This window comes from Chiloscyllium plagiosum, chromosome 6, assembly GCF_004010195.1.
Source record: "Chiloscyllium plagiosum isolate BGI_BamShark_2017 chromosome 6, ASM401019v2, whole genome shotgun sequence".
NCBI classification, from domain to species: Eukaryota; Metazoa; Chordata; class Chondrichthyes; order Orectolobiformes; family Hemiscylliidae; genus Chiloscyllium; species Chiloscyllium plagiosum.
Window position 1 is genome coordinate 72,814,649 of NC_057715.1, and position 23,930 is coordinate 72,838,578.

Here is a 23,930-nt window from a genome sequence, read left to right on the forward strand (position 1 = left end):
AAATGCCAGTTTTATTTTTGATCAGCAAGACAATAGGAGCATTATCCTCCACTCAAATGTCCAACTGTTGGAATACAATCTTCAGGAAAACATGAAACAGAAGTAACTAAGAAACTTAACAGATGCCATAGTCAGAAAACAAACATCTGAATAAATCAATAGCAGTGACAAAAATATCAAACTTTTGTTCTTGTAAAGCCAAGCATTGATACTCATCCAGCCAGTGGCTAAATAAATCAAATTATTTGGTGTGAGATGTACCAGTAATCTGTTGAAGTTACTTTACTGCAAATTTTACATATGGATAGAACGTACACATTAATCCTCTATCAAGCATTCACTGTAACGTTTTCCTAAGTTTTTCTACTCCTCCCCTGGAAATATTTCTTCAGATACAAGAAGTCATCCAGTACTTCAGTCAGTGCATATCTAAGCTTATTTTTTTGATTGAGTCCAGTTACTGAGTAATGGCAAAGTATTTTAAACATGAAGGTACTACAATTGAGTCCACTTAAAGTTGAAATGGACATGTTCCAGCAGGGGAGACAGATAGTAATTGGGAACAGAACCATGACTATTTCCTGTCATAAACATTGGAATTAAGAAGCTGATATAGTAGCACTGCTGTTAATCTCGTACACATTATTTAACATTCTAGAATATTAATTGAAGACAGCTTTCTCAGTTCAAATATTGCTAAGTGTGCTACAATTTTTTTCTTTCCGTACAAGTATTGCCCCACGAGGGGCAAAACAGTTGTTCCATCCATGAGGCCACTAACATCCAAACTGTGTTTGTTCTGGAGCCATATGGGTGCACACCATTAATCTTTGGAAGCATATCTGAAGTTTAAATGGATGGTCTTCATTAATCTGCTTATAGCTCAGGATCATACCAATTGATCTTGGATTATTTGTCAATAAGGCAACAGTACTATGAAGAGCCCTATCCAAACCTACAGACCCACACAATCCAAACAAGTTAAACTGATAAATAACAAAAACAACTGCATTGCCTAGGATTCAAGAATTGGACTGCTCAGGATCACAATGCGCTTACATGATTATAAGATAAAAATCCATATTCAGCAATCTGAGTAGAATTATTTTTCCAAATTGTCTTTCTTCATCTCCTAGAGATATGAACTCATATTAAAGTCCACAGACAATGGCTCCACCCAATTCTTCACTAGCACAGTCATTTTCTAACTGAGTGTGTAGGAAAGCATAGGCTGTTGGGTGACTGGGGAGTGAATGACTCCAATTCTATGCTCAGGTGACTGTTATACATGTACCAGTTTGAATTCTAGCAAACTTCCTTTCTTCTTCAATCTAGAAACACAAAGATCACTTGAAGTATCCCAGTTGCTGCCACAGTTGAAATAAGTTAACCTTACACATGGCTTTAACCTGAAACTTCTGATTTATATGGCTCAGTTCCCCTTATTGCAAATATCATTAATAAGTACCTGATAACGTTGGGTTTAAACAGTTTCTCTGAAAAGTCATTGTGTATAATGTTAGTAAATATTTATACATTTAAAAAACTATTTTAGACCGCCCTAAATATTTTGAATACTATTCCTCCTAATAATTTGTGACTAAAGAAAAGCATTTATCCTTAAAAGTAACCATAATATTTTTCTAAATTACTAATTTGGATCAGAAAGTAGAAATGCTTTCGACCATAAAGCTTCCTTTAATTCACATTATTCCTAAAACTATATGTACACAATATCAATATGCTGTAATTGGGTTATTTGTTTCTTTTTCCTACAGTTGGAGGTTGTTACTGGACTAAAACTGCTTATTCCAACATTATCAAAAAAGATTATAGAATTTCAATAATCTAGAGATATATCATGGACAGCACAGTGCTCAGTGGTTAGCACTGCTGCCTCACAGCGCCAGGGACATGGGTTTGATTCAAGCCTCGGGAATCTGTCTACATGGAGTTTGCACATTCTCCCAGTGTCTACATGGGTTTCCTCCAGGTGCTCTGGTTTCATCCCACAGTCCAAAGATGTGCTGGTTAGGTGAATTGGCCATGCTAAATTGCCGAGTGTTCAGGGATGTGTGGGCTAGGTACATTAGTCAGGGGAAATGTAGAGTAATAGGTACAGGGGAATGGGTCTATATGGGATACTCTTCGGAGGATCGGTGTGGACTTGTTGGGCCAAATGACTTGTTTCCACACTGTAGGGATTCTATGATTCACCTATGATGATCTGTAAGGTGTAGACTTTATCTTCACCAAGTATACATCCTAGCTGAAAACCCTACCCAAGTGGTTACAGAAAAATCAGTAAATTAATCAGTAAATAACCAGTAGCTATTTACTGTACTTAGTCCAGTACTTGAAAATACTAAATCAAGAAGTTTCTTCCCATTACGTTCAAAAGCTGAATAGTGTAGCAGATTGAAATGTATACAGGTGAAATATAACCGAAGGAACTTGCTAGTAATCAGCCCTCAATTTACCAAGAGCGCAGTGTAATTTTTCAAATGATATCCACATTTCACCCAATCTTCTACTTTTATATTGTGCAAATATACTGCATTAAAATTTACTGCACACTAACAAAGGAGTACTTGGTTACTGAAGTGAGATCATCGTAGTACTGCAAACTAATATCTAGACACAAATTCTTTTCAGCTAAAAGTTAAATGTAAACAAAATTAACCATCAAAGCTAGAGGTAGAGGTTGTGTATGTTAGTTCTGACATGGCGGTTGTATAAAATAAAACATGCTTTCCAATGGAAGGGACTAGAGAGTAGTCAGAGTACAAACTCCAGCCTAATCTTCTCTCCCTGATCCACAGGAACTGAAGCATTTGTAGTTTCCTTGTGGTTTCTCATGTGAAATCAGCAAACTGTAGTCTTTTAAGTATATTGTTCAAATACTCAACAAATTAACTCAATGATTATTCAGACATTTTTCATTAAACAGCTTAAAATTGCTTGTCAATCACAGTTGTAAAAAAAAAGTGTAAAAAGGCTACTATTGGATTTTGCAACACCGGGCATTCAAAATAAAAATGTTCAATCTCAATTGGATTTTCTGTTTCTTTCATTGCTGCTGTTGCACCCTAGTGACAAGAACCAGCTAATACACTGGGCTATTACAATCCCTTTTCATTTCTGTGTTCAAGGCTTGAATGTAATTAGTGCTGATCAGATAGAAATCTTTGTAAAAGTAGTCACTTCTTCAGTAAAAGTGTTATTTGCAAAGTAATAAGTATGATCAAAGTTTTTTTTATATATGTTAACAGTACAGAACCTTATAGGCTACTAGGAATCATACAGTCAATAACTCCTAGGTGAAGTTTCAGGCATTAGCTCAAAACCTGGATGCACCAATGGTACGATAAAAGGATTATTGAGAGTTTTAACCTGAAAATTATTATCAAAAAGATTATTGCACAACTTGCAAATTATTAGTGTACAATCAACTTGCAAGGAGTTCTGTGGTGCAGTGAGTGGCACCCTATCTTTGAGCCAGGAGTCTCATCCAGGAGTTCATGGCCAAAGAAGGTGCATTCATAATACAGCCAGATTTTAGTATCAACCTGTAAAAGTTTTCCAGCATTTACCAATGTGCTGAGTGGGTGAGATTTGTGGCCAAGCAGGCGATGGAAAGAAATTTGGAGCTTCCAGGATCACTATTAATGGCTCCGGACTACGCTATGCAGGTAAAAGTGCGTAATGCCGCAGCAACTTAAAATCTTTGGCGGCTGGATGGCTCAAATGACTAATGGACAGTGTGGATCAGATTGGTGCCAACTAAACAGTATTTGATCCTCAGTTCCTCTGGGATGGATGCTTCCATGCTCTAACCATGATGGCGCTTGCAGCATGCGAGTCAGACCTGCTTTTGGGCAGAGAACTAAAAAAGGAAAATAAACCACTTTTAATACAATTGTTAATGTTAAGCCAATTTCTTTTTACCTCAGCAGAATCTTTGACAGATTAGTTATTAGAAAATACTGTTCTTATGGCTAAAACAAGTCTTTTCATTAAACACAAATTCTTGTAACAGTTCAATCTAAACACCATCAAAATTAACATCTTTTATCTTGCACAGCAGACTTACTTTAAATAATTTGAATTTCAAAGGGAAAGTCTAATATTAGAAGTGAGATGTCTGTATGTCTGCAAAGTTGACAAAAGCTCAAGGTAAAATTTGCAACCAAATCTGAGAAAACTTGGTATTTGCACGGATAAAAAATATAAGTTGCATTCATACATTGTGGGAAAGTAATAATGTCTGATAAATTTTCAAAGGACAACATAGTTTAGATTAGTCTGAGTTTTAAAAATAAGATATGATTCATTAAATGGTATCATTGTTTTTGGCAATCTTTTTGTAACTGCAACCGTTCTCTTTCAAGTTGCAGTCGTTCTTTCTCTATCTGCAGCTTTTCAGACTCAATATTTAAGAACTGCAGTCTTTCCTTCTTCAAATGCAAACGCTCTTTTTCCAATTTCAACTTTTCTGCTTCAATATCCACTGACGTTAAGTTTGTTTTTTCAGTCAATAAGTCAAGTTCCTTCTCTGGTGATAACTTTCGGACCTGCAAGGTCAATAGCTTCAATTTCTCTCTCTTGATGTGCAAGCGTTCTCTCTCCAGCTGCAAGCGCTCTTTCTCCAGCTGCAGGCGCTCATTTTCAATGTCCAAGTAACGCAGCTTTTCTTTTTCAATAAGCAAGCGCTCTTTTTCCACCTGTAGTCTTTCAGATTCAAGGGCTACACGTTGTTTCTCCAACTCTAAACGCTGTTTCTCCACAAAGAAGAGTGCACGTGAACTGCAGTTCTTCACTGCAGGTTGATCAGAGCTTGAAGAACATCCTTCTGCCTCTGAATAATTGTCAACTACTTCTCGTGGTCTAACAGTAGAAAATGGGCTTGTGAATGCATTGGGTTCTTCTGCCAGATTTCTAAACTGTTGAAACAAAAAAAACAAATATGCTAACAAGTTCCCATGTCATTGCAGAGAGTCAAACATTGCACATTCCAAGACTGGGCTGTGAAAGTGTAAAAAGCATGTGTATCACTGTGAAAATTAAGGAATGAATATTTGTGAGACATTTCCAAAAGGCAGCAAAGCTTTTTCTGATTGATACCTTAAATGCATAGTTTACTTTGTTGCATATCGATTTATAAATTTTTAAGTTCCTAAATAAATCATCGTACTGAATATAGGAAAGCAGCTCTTTACTATCCATCTCTTCGGTGCAAGCGTTTTTACAGCAAAGGTAAGAGAGATATAAATGGACATGTTTACCTTAGTTGCCTCCTTCCTTCTTGAAAAGGTATCTCTGCAATGCGACATTGTGAAACTTGAAAGAGTTCAGAAAAGATTTACAAGGATATTGCCATGGTTGGAGGGTTTGAGCTGAAGGGAGAGGCTCAACAGGCTGGGGCTATTTTCCCTGGAGCTTCGGAGGCTGAGGGGTGACCTTATAGAGGCTTATAAAATCATGAGAGGCATGGATAGAGTGAATATTTAAAGTCTTTTGCCCAGGGGAGGAGAGACCAAAACAAGAGGGCATAGGTTAAAGGTTAGAGGGAAAGATTTAAAAGGGAATTATGGGGTAACTTATTACACAGAGGGTGGTGCATGCATGGAACAAGCTGCCAGAGGAGGTGGTACAGACTGATACAATTACAACATTTAAAAAGCATCTGGATGGGACCACAAATAAGAAGGGTTGAGAGGGATATAAGCCAAAAGCCCGCCCATTTAGGATATCTGGTTGGCATGGATGCATTGGACTGAAGGCTCTGTTTTTGTCCTATACATTTCTATGACTGTAAGTACAGATTCTGTGAATAAGATAATCTGAATCACAACTTTTTATTTCAAATTTTCCCCAACTTGAATAATGGCATAATGTTACCACAAGTTCTATCTGGTTTCCTCAAATAAACAAGCATTGATTTTGACTTCTCGTCATAATAAATAAACAACATTTAGAATTGATTGCAAACTATAAAAATCTCACATTGACATTTGACATTGTTTAAAGCTTTATTGATCGCACATGCTTTGTATTTGGAGAAGAGATCAATATATCCCCTCTTTGCAGCTAGTTTGCAATTAAATTTTGTAAGGGGCAGACAAATAAAGACAAATTACCACACACACGGGGTATCTCAAATAAAAACTAAATGTATTTTTAGACACAAAGCATTAACTTTGTTTCTGTTTCCACACATGCTGCCAGGCCTGCTGAATATTTGTTGTAAAGAGCAGGTTGGGTCCTCTCCTGTAGCTAATAGTCTCAGACTAATAAACTGATATATTAATTGTTCATCCAAAGTTTAGGTACTGCAAGTACAAAGTCCATTTCATACTCACATATATTGGGTGCTATTACCCCAATGTACACAATTAAAAAATGTTATCCTCACAGTGAAAATCTTCCTTGACCTATGTCTGTCATTTCCACTAATTCAGCGCTGCTGCCTTAACTAATTTCTCTAGCTCTAATTTTTTTTTATGCATTGATTCTATGTATTTAGGAACATAGGCCAGTACTAGGCCATTCAGTCCCTCAAGTCTATTCCATTGTTATTAGATCATGTTTGATCTGTGTCACAACTACATTTGGCTCCTTTGTTTCACAATCCTGGATATTATCAATAAAAATCTGGTGCTTTTCAGCCATCAAAGTTTTAATTGACGCAGACATCCACTTCCTACAGGGAGGGTAAATTCCAGACATCCACTAAATGGCCTAAATCTAGGTTAAGATTGTATTCCTTTTGTTCTGGATTTTCCAGCAGGGAAATAGTATCTACCATTTTGAATAATTTTATTACTTTAAGTAGCTCATTTAGATTACCCCTCAATCTCAAAAACTAAAGGGAGTAAACACCAAGTTTATGCAACCAGTATTTGGACATATTATAGAACTACCTCCCTAAATCTTCCATCCTTCTTTTATCAAGCTGTTGAAAATCTATTTACAGGTTAAAATGTTAGTTAGTCCTCCTAATACCTCCTTCATTGGCTACACACCCATTTGCTCTCAACATATGCAAATATTTATTACAAGTGATTCCAATTGTAAAGCTAAGGTGAAGATCGCTGATTGGGAGGTTTCCTCTCCACAGGTGATAGATCTTTTTAAAGGCCTATAGAAAATTCATCAAATGTGCAAGAATGCTAGGAATATATAACTGAAAGAGGCAACGTCTAAGTTTATGACTTGCTGGTCAACACTGACACATTTCCATCCTGCTGGGAAATACAGTGAGCTCAGGACTGAAGTCTGACTTCCATGCTCATTAATTAATGCAATATGAATTACAATCATATCTTTGTATCATTCAACTTACTACAAATGATTCTTCTCAAAAATACTGAAGAGGGTGCATATTTGCTAGAAAACTAACCATCTTCACCTGCCCTCTTAGATCATTCTCAAAAAGTTAATGAGAGCAAACCTCTGTATGTTGCAGTCCCAGTTCTTCCTCCTCTTCTTCCACGTGATCATCACCATCTTCCACTTTAACTACACAAAGAGGTCTACTGGGTTCATCAATCAAGAATGAATCATCAAACTTACAGGATGTTTCACCATTGATGGCACTGTGATTAAAACCGTGTATTGAAGTGGGACTACAGTCAGTCATCATGGCTTCCATCCTATCCAAACATTCCCCTCTTTTCTTCAAGTAGCACTTTAAGTCAGTGTATTTCTTCTTCACCTCATATGCAGTGCGCTGTTCACCACCACTTGCAGCACTGACTTTTTCTGCTATCTCCTTCCAAGCCATCCATTTTAACTCATTGGTTATTGCATCATGCTGTTGGGTATAAATTATATCTCTTCTGTCCTCCACTTCCTTCAACAAGGTTTCAGTTTCTTTCATCGTAAAATTGCTTTTCCTCTTTCGCTTGAACTGTTTCATTCTGAAAAACATATTTTTAAAAATACATGATTTTATCACAGATATTAATTTTTATTTAAATTGTTAAATCTCCATATATAGGACAAGGAGAGTTGTAGAAGGGAAAAAATCTTATAGACTTGGTAACAAATTGTGCTAAATGCTAACCAACGTTTCAGAACCATAGACAGGAGTAAGATTTTTCCAGCTCCCTGCTGCAATCCTGTGTCTTGAGCTAGGAAAGCATCAACTTCTCTGGGTGTCATCTCAAACAGAGCCAGGAAGTGGATAAATAGGTCATCTGAACCTGAACCTGAGCTTATTTCCAGAACCGAATCTATGTTTTGCATCCCAATTTACTTCTCCAATACATTTTTATAATAAAGGACAGGAAATTGAAAACTGGTCCAAACAGTCTATCTGAGACTATTGCTGTGTGACTTCTGCATATCCCCCCACCATTCACTTCTGTGCATCAACCCCTCCAAAACCATCACTGGCCATGCGCTCACCTGCATTAAGGCCCTCTCCAAGTCCCTGATCCTCCAACACATTTTTTTCAAGTATTCCATGAGTTTTCCCCGGCCTATCTTAATGATCCTGCACGCACACTCCCCAGAGTTAGCACTGCTTCGTATCTCTTCCTGTTGCTGTTCTACCATTGCACAAAACATTCATTCAGCTATTATCTTCCCCGTGTTTTTGTCTCATGGGTAAAAATAAAGATTTTGAAGGCTGTGCTTTTTGAAAGCATTAAGCTGCTTGATTATGTTAATACTAAATTTCCAGTCGTATGTTGAGTTCTTTGTCTAAAACCATGGAGTAAAAGTCCACCCTCAAGTACAAAGGTGACATTTTGCAGATTCTCTTCGCCAACATATCAGGCTTAGGGATGTCTCATACAAGTCATGGAGAGGGCACACTGCCTGGATTCAGCAGGAAATGGGAAAACTGGCGGGATTCAGCAGGGAATAGGAACATTGTTGGAATTCAGCAGGAAGAAGGCATACTGCCGGGATTCAACAGGCATTGGGAGTATTAACAGGACACAGCAGGGAGAGAGCACACTGCCCATAAATTAACAGGGAATGGGCACACCGCCTGGGAATCAACAAAGAATGGGCACACTACCCAGGATTCAGCAGGAAGAGGGAACACTGACGGGATTCAGCAGCAAGAGGGCACACTGCCCGGGACTCAGCAGGAAAAGGGTGCATTACCCAGGATTCAGCAGGGAGAGGGCACAATCCCTGGGAAAAAGCAGGGAGAGGGCACACTACTGGACTTCAGCAGCAGAAAGAGGGCACACTGCCCGGGATTCAGCAGGAAAAGGGCGTACGGCCGCAATTCAGCGGCGAGAGGGCAGACTGATGGGATTCAGCAGGAAGATGGCACACTGTCCAGGATGCAGCAGGGAGAGGGAGCATTGTTCGGGATTCAGCAGGAAGAGGGGCACACTGCCAGAGATTTGGCACAGAGAGGACACACTGCCTGGCATTTATCAGGAAGAGGGCACACTGCCCAGAATTCAGCAGGGAGAGGGCACACAGCCCAGGATATGGCAGGAAGAGGGCACACTGCCCGGGATTCAGGAGGGAGAGGGTATGCGGTCTGAGATTTGGCAGGAAGAGGGCACACTGCTGGGATTTGGCAGGAAGAGGGCACACTGCCCAGGATTCAGGAGGGAGAGGGCACATTCCCCGGGATTTAGCAGGGAGAGGGGATGCTGCTCGGGATTCAGCAGGAGGACACACTGCCCGGGATTCAGTAGGGAGGGGGGACACTACCTGGCATTCAGTAGGGAGGGATCACATTGCTAGGATTCAGAAAGAGGGTACACTGCCTGGGATTCGGCAGGAGAGGGCACATTGCCCTAGATTCGGCAGGAAGTGGGCACACTGCCCCAGTTTCAGCAGGAAGAGGACCCACTACCCGGAATTCAGCAGCAAGAGGGCACATTCCTCGGGTTTCTGCAGGAAGGGGGCACACTGCCCAAGATTCGGCAGGAAGAGGGCACACTGCCTGGGATTCACCTTGGAGATGGCACACTTCCTGGGATTCAGCAGGAAGTGGGCACACTGCCTGGGATTCACCTCGGAGATGGCATATTGCCTGGGATTCGGCAGGAAGTGGGCACACTGCATGGGATTCAGCAGGGAGAGGGCACACTGCCGGGGTTCGTCCAGGAATGGGCACGCTGCCGGGGATTCGTCCAGGAATGGGCACGCTGCCCGGGATTCAGCGGGGAGGGGGAAGGGGGGGACCGCCGGGGATACAGCAGGGAGAGGGCACACTGCCTGGGAATCAGCAGGGAGAGGGCACACTGCCCGGGATTCATCCGGGAATGGGCACACTGTCCGGGATTCATCCGGGAATGGGCACACTGCCCGGGACTCATCTGGGAATGGGCACAATGCCCGGGATTCAGCAGGAAGGGGGCACACTGCCCGGGATTCAGCAGGAAGGGGGCACACTGCCTGGGAATCACCATTAAGTGGGCACACTGCCAGAATTCAGCAGCAAGAGGGCACATTGCTGGGATTCGGCAGGAAGAGGGCACACTACTCGGGATTCAGCAGGGAGAGGGCACACTGCCTGAGATTCTTCTGGGAATGGGCACGCTGCCCGGGATTTGGCAGGGAGAGGGTACACTGCTGGAGATTCAGCAGCGAGAGGGCACATTTCCCAGGATTCAGCAGGAAAGGGGCACACTGTCCAGGATTCAGCAGGGAGTTGGCACACTTCCGGAATTCAGGAAGAGGGCAAAATTCCGGGAATCACCAGGAAGAGGGCACACTGCCCAGGATAAAGCAGGGAGAGGGCACACTGCCTGGGATTCAGCAGGAAGAGGGCACACTGCCCGGGATTCAGGAAGAGGGCACACTCCCTGGGATTCACCAGGAAGAGGACACACTGCCCAGGATTCAGCAGGGAGAGGGCATACTGCCCGGGATTCAGCAGGGAGATGGCACACTGCCTGGGATTCATCCGGGAATGGGCACACTGCCTGGGATTCATCCGGGAATGGGCACAATGCCCGAGATTCAGCAGGGCAGGGGGCACACTGCCCGGGATTCAGCAGGGAGAGGGCACATTGCCTGGGATTCAGCATTAAAAAGGCCACACTACCCGGGATTCAGCAGGGAGAGGGCACACTGTCCGGGATTTGGCAGGAAGAGGGTATACTGTCAGAGATTCAAAAGCGAGAGGGCACATTTCTCGGGATTCTGCAGGAAGGAGGCACACTGCCCGGGATTCAGCAGCGAGAGGGCACACTGCCCGGAATTCGTCCAGGATTGGTCACGCAGCCCGGAATTCATCCAGGAAATGTCACGCTGCCCGGGATTCAGCAGGGCGGGGGGCACACTGCCCGGGATTCAGAAAGGAGAGGGAACACTGCCCGGGATTCAGCAGGAAGAGGGCACACTGCCCGGGATTCGGCAGGAAGAGGGCACACTGCCCGGGATTCAGAGAGGAAGGGGGCACATTGCCCGGAATCAACATGAAGTGGGCACAGTGCCCAGGATTCAGCAGGGAGAGGGCGCACTACCCGGAATTCAGCAGCAAGAGGGCACATTCCTCGGGTTTCTGCAGGAAGGGGGCACACTGCCCAAGATTCGGCAGGAAGAGGGCACACTGCCTGGGATTCACCTTGGAGATGGCACACTGCCTGGGATTCAGCAGGAAGTGGGCACACTGCCTGGGATTCACCTCGGAGATGGCACACTGCCTGGGATTCGGCAGGAAGTGGGCACTGCATGGGATTCAGCAGGGAGAGGGCACACTGCCCGGGGTTCATCCTGGAATGGGCACGCTGCCGGGGATTCATCCAGGAATGGGCATGCTGCCCGGGATTCAGCGGGGAGGGGGGGACCGCCGGGGATACAGCAGGGAGAGGGCACACTGCCTGGGAATCAGCAGGGAGAGGGCACACTGCCCGGGATTCATCCGGGAATGGGCACACTGCCCGGGATTCGTCCGGGAATGGGCACAATGCTCGGGACTCATCCGGGAATGGGCACAATGCCCGGGATTCAGCAGGAAGGGGGCACACTGCCCGGGAATCACCATGAAGTGGGCACACTGCCAGAATTCAGCAGCAAGAGGGCACATTGCTGGGATTCGGCAGGAAGAGGGCACACTACTCGGGATTCAGCAGGGAGAGGGCACACTGCCTGAGATTCTTCTGGGAATGGGCACGCTGCCCAGGATTTGGCAGGGAGAGGGTACACTGCTGGAGATTCAGCAGCGAGAGGGCACATTTCCCAGGATTCAGCAGGAAAGGGGCACACTGTCCGGGATTCAGCAGGGAGTTGGCACACTTCCGGGATTCAGGAAGAGGGTACACTCCCGGGAATCACCAGGAAGAGGGCACACTGCCCAGGATAAAGCAGGGAGAGGGCACACTGCCTGGGATTCAGCAGGAAGAGGGCACACTGCCCGGGATTCAGGAAGAGGGCACACACCCTGGGATTCACCAGGAAGAGGGCACACTGCCCAGGATTCATCCGGGAGAGGGCACATTGCCCGGGATTCAGCAGGGAGAGGGCACACTGCCCGGGATGCGTCCGGGAATAGGCACAATGCTTGGGATTCATCCGGGAATGAGCACAATGCCCGGGATTCAGCAGGGCAGGGGGCACACTGCCCAGGATTCAGCAGAGAGAGGGCACATTGCCTGGGATTCAGCAGTAAAAAGGGCACACTACCCGGGATTCAGCAGGGAAAGGGCACACTGTCCGGGATTTGGCAGGAAGAGGGTACACTGTCAGAGATTCAAAAGCAAGAGGGCACATTTCTCGGGATTCTGCAGGAAGGGGGCACACTGCCCGGGATTCAGCAGCGAGAGGGCACACTGCCTGGGATTCGTCCAAGAATGGGCACGCTGCCCGGAATTCATCCAGGAAATGGCACGCTGCCGGGATTCGGCAGGGCGGGGGGCACACTGCCCGGGATTCAGAAAGGAGAGGGAACACTGCCCAGGATTCAGCAGGAAGAGGGCACACTGCCCGGGATTCGGCAGGAAGGGGACACACTGCACGGGATTCAGAGAGGAAGGGGGCACATTGCCCGGAATCAACATGAAGTGGGCACAGTGCCCGGGATTCAGCAGGGAGAGGGCACACTGCGCGGGATTTGGCAGGGAGAGGGCACATTTCCCAGGATTTAGCAGAGAGGGGGGACACTGTTCGGGATTCAGCAGGGAGAGGGCACACTGCTGGAGATTCAGCAGCGAGAGGGCACATTTACCGGGATTTAGCAGGGAGAGGGGATGCTGTTCGGGATTCAGCAGGAGGACACACTGCCCGGGATTCAGTAGGGAGGGGGGACACTGCCTGGCATTCAGTAGGGAGGGATCACATTGCTAGGATTCAGAAAGAGGGTACACTGCCTGGGATTCAGCAGGGAGAGGGAACACTGCCCCAGTTTCAGCAGGAAGTGGGCACACTGCCCCAGTTTCAGCAGGAAGAGGATCCACTACCCGGAATTCAGCAGCAAGAGGGCACATTCCTCAGGTTTCAGCAGGAAGTGGGCACAATGCCCAAGATTCGGCAGAAAGAGGGCACACTGCTGAATCTCCAGCAGGAAGTGGGCACACTGCACAGGATTCAGCAGGAAGTGGGCACACTGCACAGGATTTAGCAGGGAGAGGGGACACTGCCCGGGGTTCATCCTGGAATGGGCACGCTGCCGGGGATTCTTCTGGGAATGGGCACGCTGCCCGGGATTTGGCAGGGAGAGGGTACACTGCTGGAGATTCAGTAGCGAGAGGGCACATTTCCCAGGATTCAGCAGGAAAGGGGCACACTGCCCGGGATTCAGCAGGGAGTTGGCACACTTCCGGGATTCAGGAAGAGGGCACACTCCCGGGAATCACCAGGAAGAGGGCACACTGCCCAGGATAAAGCAGGGAGAGGGCACACTGCCCGGGATTCAGGAAGAGGGCACACTCCCTGGGATTCACCAGGAAGAGGGCACACTGCCCCGGATTCAGCAGGGAGAGGGCACACTGCCCGGGATTCAGCAGGGAGAGGGCACACTGCCCGGGATGCGTCCGGGAATAGGCACAATGCCTGGGATTCATCCGGGAATGGGCACAATGCCCGGGATTCAGCAGGGCAGGGGGCACATTGCCCGGGATTCAGCAGTAAAAAGGGCACACTACCCGGGATTCAGCAGGGAAAGGGCACAATGCCTGGGATTCGTCCAAGAATGGGCACGCAGCCCGGATGTCATCCAGGAAATGGCACGCTGCCGGGATTCAGCAGGGCGGGGGGCAAACTGCCCGGGATTCAGAAAGGAGAGGGAACACTGCCCGGGAATCACCAGGAAGAGGGCACACTGCCCAGGATAAAGCAGGGAGAGGGCACACTGCCCGGGATTCAGGAAGAGGGCACACTCCCTGGGATTCACCAGGAAGAGGGCACACTGCCCAGGATTCAGCAGGGAGAGGGCACACTGCCCGGGATTCAGCAGGGAGAGGGCACACTGCCCGGGATGCGTCCGGGAATAGGCACAATGCCTGGGATTCATCCGGGAATGGGCACAATGCCCGGGATTCAGCAGGGCAGGGGGCACATTGCCCGGAATCAACATGAAGTGGGCACAGTGCCCGGGATTCAGCAGGGAGAGGGCATGTGGTCTGAGATTTGGCAGGAAGAGGGCACACTGCCTGGGATTTGGCAGGAAGAGGGCACACTGCCCAGGATTCAGGAGGGAGAGGGCACACTACATGGGATTCAGCAGGAAGGGGACACACTGCGCTGATTCAGCAGAGAGAGGGCACATTGCTGGGATTCGGCAGGAAGAGGGCATACTGCCCGGGATTCAGCAGGGAACAGACACACTGTCCGGGAATAGGCAGGAAGAGGCAACATTGTTGGGATTCAGCAGGGAGAATCCTGGGACACTGCCCGGAATTCACCTGGAAGATGGCACACTGCCTGGGATTCGGCAGGGAGAGGGCACACTGCGCGGAATTTGGCAGGGAGAGGGCACATTTCCCGGGATTTAGCAGGGAGAGGGGATGCTGCTCCGGGAAACTTCCTGGGATTCAGCAGGAAGATAGCACACTGCCAGGGATTCAGCCGGGAGAGTGCACACTGCCTGGGATATGTCTGGGAATGGGCACGCAGCCCGGTATTCAGTAGAAGAGGGCACACTGCCCTGGATACAGCAGGAAGAGGGCACATTATTCCCTGGGATACAGCAGGAAGGAGGCACGCTGCCTGGGATTCATCCGAGAATGGGCACGCAGGGAGAGGGCACACTGCCCGGGATACAGCAGGAAGAGGGCACACTGCCCAGGATTCAGCAGGAAGAGGGCACACTGCCTGGAATTGAGCAGGAAGAGGGCACACTGCCCGGAATTCAGCAGGAAGAGGGCACACTGCCCGGAATTCACCTGGAAGATGGCACACTGCCTGGGATTCGGCAGGGAGAGGGCACACTGCGCGGGATTTGGCAGGGAGAGGGCACATTTCCCGGGATTTAGCAGGGAGAGGGGATGCTGCTCGGGATTCAGCAGGAGGACACACTGCCCGGGATTCAGTAGGGAGGGGGGACACTACCTGGCATTCAGTAGGGAGGGAGCACATTGCTAGGGACACACTGCCCGGGATTCAGTAGGGAGGGGGGACACTACCTGGCATTCAGTAGGGAGGGAGCACATTGCTAGGATTCAGAAAGAGGGTACACTGCCTGGAATTCAGCAGGAGAGGGCACACTGCGCGGGATTTGGCAGGGAGAGGACACATTTCACGGGATTTAGCAGGGAGAGGGGATGCTGCTCGGGATTCAGCAGGGGGACACACTGCCCGGGATTCAGTAGGGAGGGAGCACATAGCTAGGATTCAGAAAGAGGGTACACTGCCTGGGATTCAGCAGGGAGAGGGCACACTGCCCCAGTTTCAGCAGAAAGAGGACCCACTACCCGCAATTCAGCAGCAAGAGGGCACATTCCTCGGGTTTCTGCAGGAAGGGGGCACACTGCCCAAGATTCGGCAGGAAGAGGGCACACTGCCTGGGATTCACCTTGGAGATGGCACACTGCCTGGGATTCAGCAGGAAGTGGGCACACTGCCTGGGATTCACCTCGGAGATGGCACACTGCCTGGGATTCGGCAGGAAGTGGGCACACTGCATGGGATTCAGCAGGGAGAGGGCACACTGCCCGGGGTTCATCCTGGAATGGGCATGCTGCCGGGGATTCGTCCAGGAATGGGCACGCTGCCCGGGATTCAGCGGGGAGGGGGGAGGGGGGAGGGGGGGAAACGCCGGGGATACAGCAGGGAGAGGGCACACTGCCTGGGAATCAGCAGGGAGAGGGCACACTGCCCGGGATTCATCCGGGAATGGGCACACTGTCCGGGATTCATCCGGGAATGGGCACACTGCCCGGGACTCATCCGGGAATGGGCACACTGTCCGGGATTCGTCCGGGAATGGGCACACTGCCCGGGACTCATCCGGGAATGGGCACAATGCCCGGGATTCAGCAAGAAGGGGGCACACTGCCCGGGAATCACCATTAAGTGGGCACACTGCCAGAATTCAGCAGCAAGAGGGCACATTGCTGGGATTCGGCAGGAAGAGGGCACACTACTCGGGATTCAGCAGGGAGAGGGCACACTGCCTGAGATTCTTCTGGGAATGGGCACGCTGCCCGGGATTTGGCAGGGAGAGGGTACACTGCTGGAGATTCAGCAGCGAGAGGGCAAATTTCCCAGGATTCAGCAGGAAAGGGGCACACTGTCCGGGATTCAGCAGGGAGTTGGCACACTTCCGGGATTCAGGAAGAGGCCACACTCCCGGGAATCACCAGGAAGAGGGCACACTGCCCAGGATAAAGCAGGGAGAGGGCACACTGCCTGGGATTCAGCAGGAAGAGGGCACACTGCCCGGGATTCAGGAAGAGAGCAGACTGCCTGGGATTCCGCAGGAAGAGGGCACACTGCCCCAGATTCAGCAGGGAGAGGGCACACTGCCCGGGATTCATCCGGGAATGGGCACAATGCCTGGGATTCATCCGGGAATGGGCACAATGCCCGGGATTCAGCAGGGCAGGGGGCACACTGCCCGGGATTCAGCAGGGCAGGGGGCACATTGCCTGGGATTCAGCAGTAAAAAGGGCACACTACCCGGGATTCAGCAGGGAGAGGGCACACTGTCCAGGATTTGGCAGGAAGAGGGTATACTGTCAGAGATTCAAAAGCGAGAGGGCACATTTCTCGGGACTCTGCAGGAAGGGGGCACAATGCCCAAGATTCGGCCAGGAAGTGGGCACACTGCACAGGATTTAGCAGGGAGAGGGCACACTGCCCGGGGTTCATCCTGGAATGGGCACACTGCCGGGGATTCGTCCAGGAATGGGCACGCTGCCCGGGATTCAGCAGGGAGGGGGGAGGGGCGGACTGCTGGGGATACAGCAGGGAGAGAGCACACTGCCTGGGATTCATCCGGGAATGGGCACAATGCCCGGGACTCATCCGGGAATGGGCACAATGCCCGGGATTCAGCAGGAATGGGGCACACTGCCCGGGAATCACCATGCCAGAATTCAGCAGCAAGAGGGCACATTGCTGGGATTCGGCAGGAAGAGGGCACACTACTCGGGATTCAGCAGGGAGAGGGCACAGTGCCTGAGATTCTTCTGGGAATGGGCACGCTGCCCGGGATTTGGCAGGGAGAGGGTACACTGCTGGAGATTCAGCAGCGAGAAGGCACATTCCCAGGATTCAGCAGGAAAGGGGCACACTGCCCGGGATAAAGCAGGGAGAGGGCACACTGCCCAGGATTCAGCAGGGAGAGGGAACATTGCCCGGGATTCAGCAGTGAGAGGGCACACTGCCTGGGATTCAGCAGGGACAGGGCACACTGCCCGGGATTCGTCCGGGAATGGGCACAATGCCCGGGATTCGTCCGGGAATGGGCACAATGCCCGGGATTCATTCGGGAATGGCCACAATGCTCGGGATTCAGCAGGGAGGGGGGCACACTACCCAGGATTCAGAAGGGAAAGGGAACACTGCCCGGGATTCGGCAGGAAGGGGACACACTGCCCGGGATTCAGAGAGGAAGGGGGCACATTGCCCGGAATCAACATGAAGTGGGCACAGTGCCCGGGATTCAGCAGGGAGAGGGCACAGTGCCTGAGATTCGTCCAGGAATGGGCACGCTGCCTGGGATTTGGCAGGGAGAGGGTACTCAGCCTGAGATTCAGCAGGGAGTTGGCACACTCCCCGAGATTCAGGAAGAGGGCACACTCCCCAGATTCAGCAGGAAGAGGGCACATTGCCCGGGATTCGTCTGGGAATGGGCACAATGCCCGGGATTCATTCGGGAACGGGCACAATGCCCAGGATTCAGCAGGGAGGGGGGCACACTACCCAGGATTCAGAAGGAAGAGAGAACACTGCCCGAGATTCAGCAGGAAGAGGGCACACAGCCCGGGATTTAGCACGGGGAGGGCACACAGTCCGGGATTTAGCACGGGGAGGGCACACAGCCCGGGATTTAGCACGGGGAGGGCACACAGCCCGGGATTCAGCATGTAGGGGCCCACTGCCCGGGATTAAGCAGGAAGAGGGCACACTGCCCAGGATTCAGCAGGAGGGGGGCACAATGCCGGAATTCAGCAGGAGGGGGGCACACTGCCCAGCATTCAGCAGGGTGGGGGCACACTGCCCAGCATTCATCCGGGAATGGGCACGCTGCCCAGGATTTGGCAAGGAGAGGGTATACTGACGGAGATTCAGCAGCAGGAGGGCACATTGCCCGGGATAAAGCAGGGAGAGGGCGCAGTGCCCGGCATTCAGCAAGATGTGGGCATACTGCCCGGGATTCAGCAGGAAACAGGCACACTGGCTGGGAATCAGCAGGAAGAGGGCACACTGCATGGGATTCAGCAGGAAGAGGGCATATTGCCCAGCATTCAGCAGGAAGAGGGTATATTGCCCAGCATTCAGCAGGGAAAGGGCACATTGCCCAGGATTCGTCCGGGAATGGGCACACTCCCCGGCATTTCGCAGCGAGAGGGTACACTGCCCGGCATTCAGCTGGAAGAGTGCGAACTGCCTGGGATTCAGCAGGAAGAGGGCACACTGCCTGGGATTCAGCAGGGAGAGGGCACACGCCCCATGATTCAGCAGGAAGGGGGCACACTACCCGGGATTCAGCAGGAAGGGGGCACACTACCCGGGAATCAGCAGGGAGAGGGCGCACTGCCCGGGATTTAGCAGGGAGTTGGCACACTCCCCGGGATTCTGGAAGAGGGCACACTCCCCGGGATTCACCAGGAAGAGGGAGGGCACACTGCCCGGGAGACAGCAGGGAGAGGGCACACTGCCCGGGATTCGTCTGGGAATGGGCATAATGCCCGGGTTTCATCTGGGAATGGGCACAATGCCCGGGATTCAGCAGGGAGAGGGCACAATGCCTGGAATACGGCAGTAAAAAGGGCACACTTCCCGGAATTCAGCAGGGAGAGGGCACTCTGCCCAGGATTCAGCAGGGTGAGGGCACAGTGCCTGAGATTCATCCGGGAATGGGGACGCTGCCTGGGATTTGGCAGGAAGAGGGTACACTGCCAGAGATTCAAAAGAGAGAGGGCACATTTCTCGGGATTCTGCATGGACAGGGGACACTGCCCAGGATTCAGGAGGGATAGGGCACACTTGCCGGGATTCTGCAGGAAGGGGGCACTCTGCCCGGGATTCGTCCAGGAATGGGCACGGTGCCCGGAATTCGCCTAGGAAATGGCACACTGCCCAGGATTCAGCAGGGCGGGGGGCACTCTGCCCGGGATTCAGCAGGGAGAGGGCACTCTGCCCAGGATTCAGCAAGGAGAGGGCACAGTGCCTGAGATTCGCCCGGAAATGGGCACGCTGCCCGGGATTTGGCAGGGAGAGGGTACACTGCTGGAGATTCAGCAGCGAGAGGGCACATTTCCCGGGATTCAGCATGAAGGGGGCACACTGCCCGGGATTAAACAGGAAAAGGACACACTGCCCAGGATTCAGCAGGAGGGGGGCACACGGCCCGGCATTCAGCAGGGAGGGGGCACACTGCCCGGGATTCGTCCCGGGAATGGGCACGCTGCCCGGGATTTGGCAAGGAGAGGGCACACTGACGGAGATTCAGCAGCTGGACGGCACATTGCTCGGGATAAAGCAGGGAGAGGGTGCAGCGCCCGGTATTCAGCAAGATGTGGACATACTGCTCAGGATTCAGCAGGGAACAGGCACACTGGCTGGGAATCAGCAGGAAGAGGGTACGCTGCCCAAGTTTCACCAGGAAGATGGCATTCAGCAGGAAGAGGGCATATTGCCCAGCATTCAGCAGGGAAAGGACACACTGCCCGGGATTCGTCCAGGAATGGGCACACTGCCTGGGATTTGGCAACGAGAAGGTACACTGCACGGCATTCAGCTGGAAGAGTGCGCACTGCATGGGATTCAATAGGGAGAGGGCACACTGCCCAGGATTTGTCCGGGAATGGGCATAATGCCCGGGTTTCATTTGGGAATGGGCACAATGCCCGGGATTCAGCAGGGAGAGGGCACAATGCCTGGAATACGGCAGTAAAAAGGGCACACTTCCCGGAATTCAGCAGGGAGAGGGCACAGTGCCTGAGATTCATCCGGGAATGGGCACGCTGTCCGGGATTTGGCAGGAAGAGGGTACACTGCCAGAGATTCAAAAGAGAGAGGGCACATTTCTCGAGATTCTGCATGGACAGGGGACACTGCCCAGGATTCAGCAGGGATAGGGCACACTTGTCGGGATTCTGCAGGAAGGGGGCACACTGCCCGGGATTCGTCCAGGAATGGGCACGCAGTCCGGAATTCGCCTAGGAAATGGCACACTGCCCGGGATTCAGCAGGGAGAGGGCACACTGCCCGGGATTCAGCAAGGAGAGGGCACAGTGCCTGAGATTTGCCCAGAAATGGGCACGCTGCCAGGGATTTGGCAGGGAGAGGGTACACTGCTGGAGATTCAGCAGGAAGAGGGCACACAGCCCGGGACTTAGCACGGGGAGGGCACACAGCCCGGGACTTAGCACGGGGAGGGCACACAGCACGGGATTCAGCACGGGGAGGGCACACAGCACGGGATTCAGCACGGGGAGGGCACACAGCCCGGGATTTAGCACGGGGAGGGCACACAGCCCGGGATTCAGCATGTTGGGGCCCACTGCCCGGGGTTAAGCAGGAAGAGGGCACACTGCCCAGCATTCAGCAGGAGGGGGGCACACTGCCCGGGATTCATCCAGGAATGGGCACGCTGCCCAGGATTTGGCAAGGAGAGGGTATACTGACAGAGATTCAGCAGCAGGAGGGCACATTGCCCGGGATAAAGCAGGGAGAGGGCGCAGTGCCCGGCATTCAGCAAGATGTGGGCATACTGCCCGGGATTCAGCAGGGAACAGGCACAGTGGCTGGGAATCAGCAGGAAGAGGGTACGCTGCAGGTTTCACCAGGAAGATGGCACACTGCATGGGATTCAGCAGGAAGAGGGCATATTGCCCAGCATTCAGCAGGGAAAGGGCACACTGCCCGGGATTCATCCGGGAATGGGCACACTCCCCGGCATTTGGCAGCGAGAGGGTACACTGCCCGGCATTCAGCTGGAAGAGTGCGAACTGCCCGGGATTCAGCAGGAAGAGGGCACACTGCCCGGGATTCAGCATCAAGAGGGCACACTGCCCGGGATTCAGCAGGAAGGGGGCACACTGCCCGGAATTCAGCAGGGAGAGGGCACACTGCCCGGGATTTAGCAGGGAGAGGGCACACTCCCCAGGATTCTGGAAGAGGGTACACTCCCCGGGATCCACCAGGAAGAGGGCACACTGCCCGGGATAGAGCAGGGAGAGGGCACACTGCCCGGGATTCAGCAGGGAGAGGGCACACTGCCCGGGATTCAGCAGGGAGAGGGCACACTGCCCGGGATTTGTCCGGGAATGGGCATAATGCCCGGGTTTCATTTGGGAATGGGCACAATGCCTGGGATTCAGCAGGGAGAGGGCACAATGCCTGGAATACGGCAGTAAAAAGGGCACACTTCCCGGAATTCAGCAGGGAGAGGGCACAGTGCCTGAGATTCATCCGGGAATGGGCACGCTGCCCGGGATTTGGCAGGAAGAGGGTACACTGCCAGAGATTCAAAAGAGAGAGGGCACATTTCTGGAGATTCTGCATGGACAGGGGACACTGCCCAGGATTCAGCAGGGATAGGACACACTTGTCGGGATTCTGCAGGAAGGGGGCACACTGCCCGGGATTCGTCCAGGAATGGGCACGCAGCCCGGAATTCGCCTAGGAAATGGCACACTGCCCAGGATTCAGCAGGGCGGGGGGCACTCTGCCCGGGATTCAGCAGGGAGAGGGCACTCTGCCCAGGATTCAGCAAGGAGAGGGCACAGTGCCTGAGATTCGCCCGGAAATGGGCACGCTGCCCGGGATTTGGCAGGGAGAGGGTACACTGCTGGAGATTCAGCAGCGAGAGGGCACATTTCCCGGGAATCAGCAGGAAGGGGGCACACTACCCGGGATTCAGCAGGGGGTTGGCACACTCCCCGGGATTCAGCAGGAAGAGGGCACGGCACACAGCCCGGGATTTAGCACGGGGAGGGCACACAGCCCGGGATTTAGCACGGGGAGCGCACACTGTCCGGATTCAGCAGGGAGAAGGCACACAGCCCGGGATTAAACAGGAAGAGGACACACTGCCCAGGATTCAGCAGGGAGTTGGCACACTGCCGGGATTCAGCAGGAGGGGGGCACACTGCCCAGCATTCAGCAGGGAGGGGGCACACTGCCCGGGATTCGTCCCGGGAATGGGCACGCTGCCCAGGATTTGGCAAGGAGAGGGCACACTGACGGAGATTCAGCAGCAGGAGGGCACATTGCCCGGGATAAAGCAGGGAGAGTTTGCAGCGCCCGGTATTCAGCAAGATGTGGACATACTGCCCAGGATTCAGCAGGGAACAGGCACACTGGCTGGGAATCAGCAGGAAGAGGGTACGCTGCCCAGGTTTCACCAGGAAGATGGCATTCAGCAGGAAGAGGGCATATTGCCCAGCATTCAGCAGGGAAAGGACACACTGCCCGGGATTCGTCCAGGAATGGGCACACTGCCCGGGATTTGGCAACGAGAAGGTACACTGCACGGCATTCAGCTGGAAGAGTGCGCACTGCATGGGATTCAATAGGGAGAGGGCACACTGCCCAGGATTCAGCAGGGGGAGGGCACATTACATGGGATTCAGCAGGCAGATGGAACACTGCCTGGGATTCAGCAGGAAGAGGGCACACTGTTCGGGATTCAGCAGGGAGAGGGCACATTGCTGGGATTCGGCAGGCAGAAGGAACACTGCCCGGGATTTAGCATGGAGAGGGGATGCTGTTCGGGATTCAGCAGGAGGGCACATTGCCTGGGATTCAGAAGGGAGGACGGACACTGTCTGGCATTCAGTAGGGAGGGAGCACATTGCTAAGATTCAGATAGATGGTACACTGCCCAAGAAGCAACAGGGAGAGGGCACACTGCATGGGATTCAGCAGGAAGAGGGCACATTGCCGGGATTCATCCTGGAATGGGCACGCTGCCGGGGATTCGTCCAGGAATGGGCACGCTGCCCGGGATTCAGCGGGGAGTGGGGAGTGGGGGACCGCCGGGGATACAGCAGGGAGAGGGCACACTGCCCGGGAATCAGCAGGGAGAGTGCACACTGCCCGGGATTCATCCGGGAATGGGCACACTGCCCGGGATTCGTCCGGGAATGGGCACACTGCCCGGGACTCATCCAGGAATGGGCACACTGCCCGGGATTCAGCAGGAAGGGGGCACACTGCCCGGGATTCAACAGGAAGGGGGCACACTGCCCGGGATTCAGCAGGAAGGGGGCACATTGCTGGGATTCGGCAGGAAGAGGGCACACTACTCGGGATTCAGCAGGGAGAGGGCACATGTCCCAGAATTCAGCAGGAAAGCGGCACACTGCCCAGGATTCAGCAGGGAGTTGGCACAC

The 23,930-nt window shown here is 51.6% G+C and overlaps 1 protein-coding gene across 3 annotated transcripts in view; it reads right to left on the reverse strand.

Annotated features, from left to right (window-relative positions):
* Nucleotides 1–2,143: 2,143 nt before the first annotated feature.
* msantd4 (Myb/SANT-like DNA-binding domain containing 4 with coiled-coils) overlaps nt 2,144–23,930 on the reverse strand; it is a 22,691-nt gene continuing 904 nt past the window's right edge. Inside the window, exons 1-3 of one of the 3 annotated variants that reach the window (XM_043691825.1) lie at nt 8,679–8,700; nt 7,454–7,922; nt 2,144–4,943 (exon numbers count right to left, since the gene is read on the reverse strand). In XM_043691825.1, coding sequence (XP_043547760.1) covers nt 4,344–4,943; nt 7,454–7,921 — 1,068 coding nt within the window. In that variant the 5' untranslated portion in view covers nt 7,922; nt 8,679–8,700 and the 3' untranslated portion in view covers nt 2,144–4,343. Of the gene's footprint in view, nt 4,944–7,453; nt 7,923–8,412; nt 8,643–8,678; nt 8,701–23,930 lie in introns of those variants that run through there. The other 2 variants (XM_043691824.1, XM_043691822.1) reach the window with 2 other exon arrangements.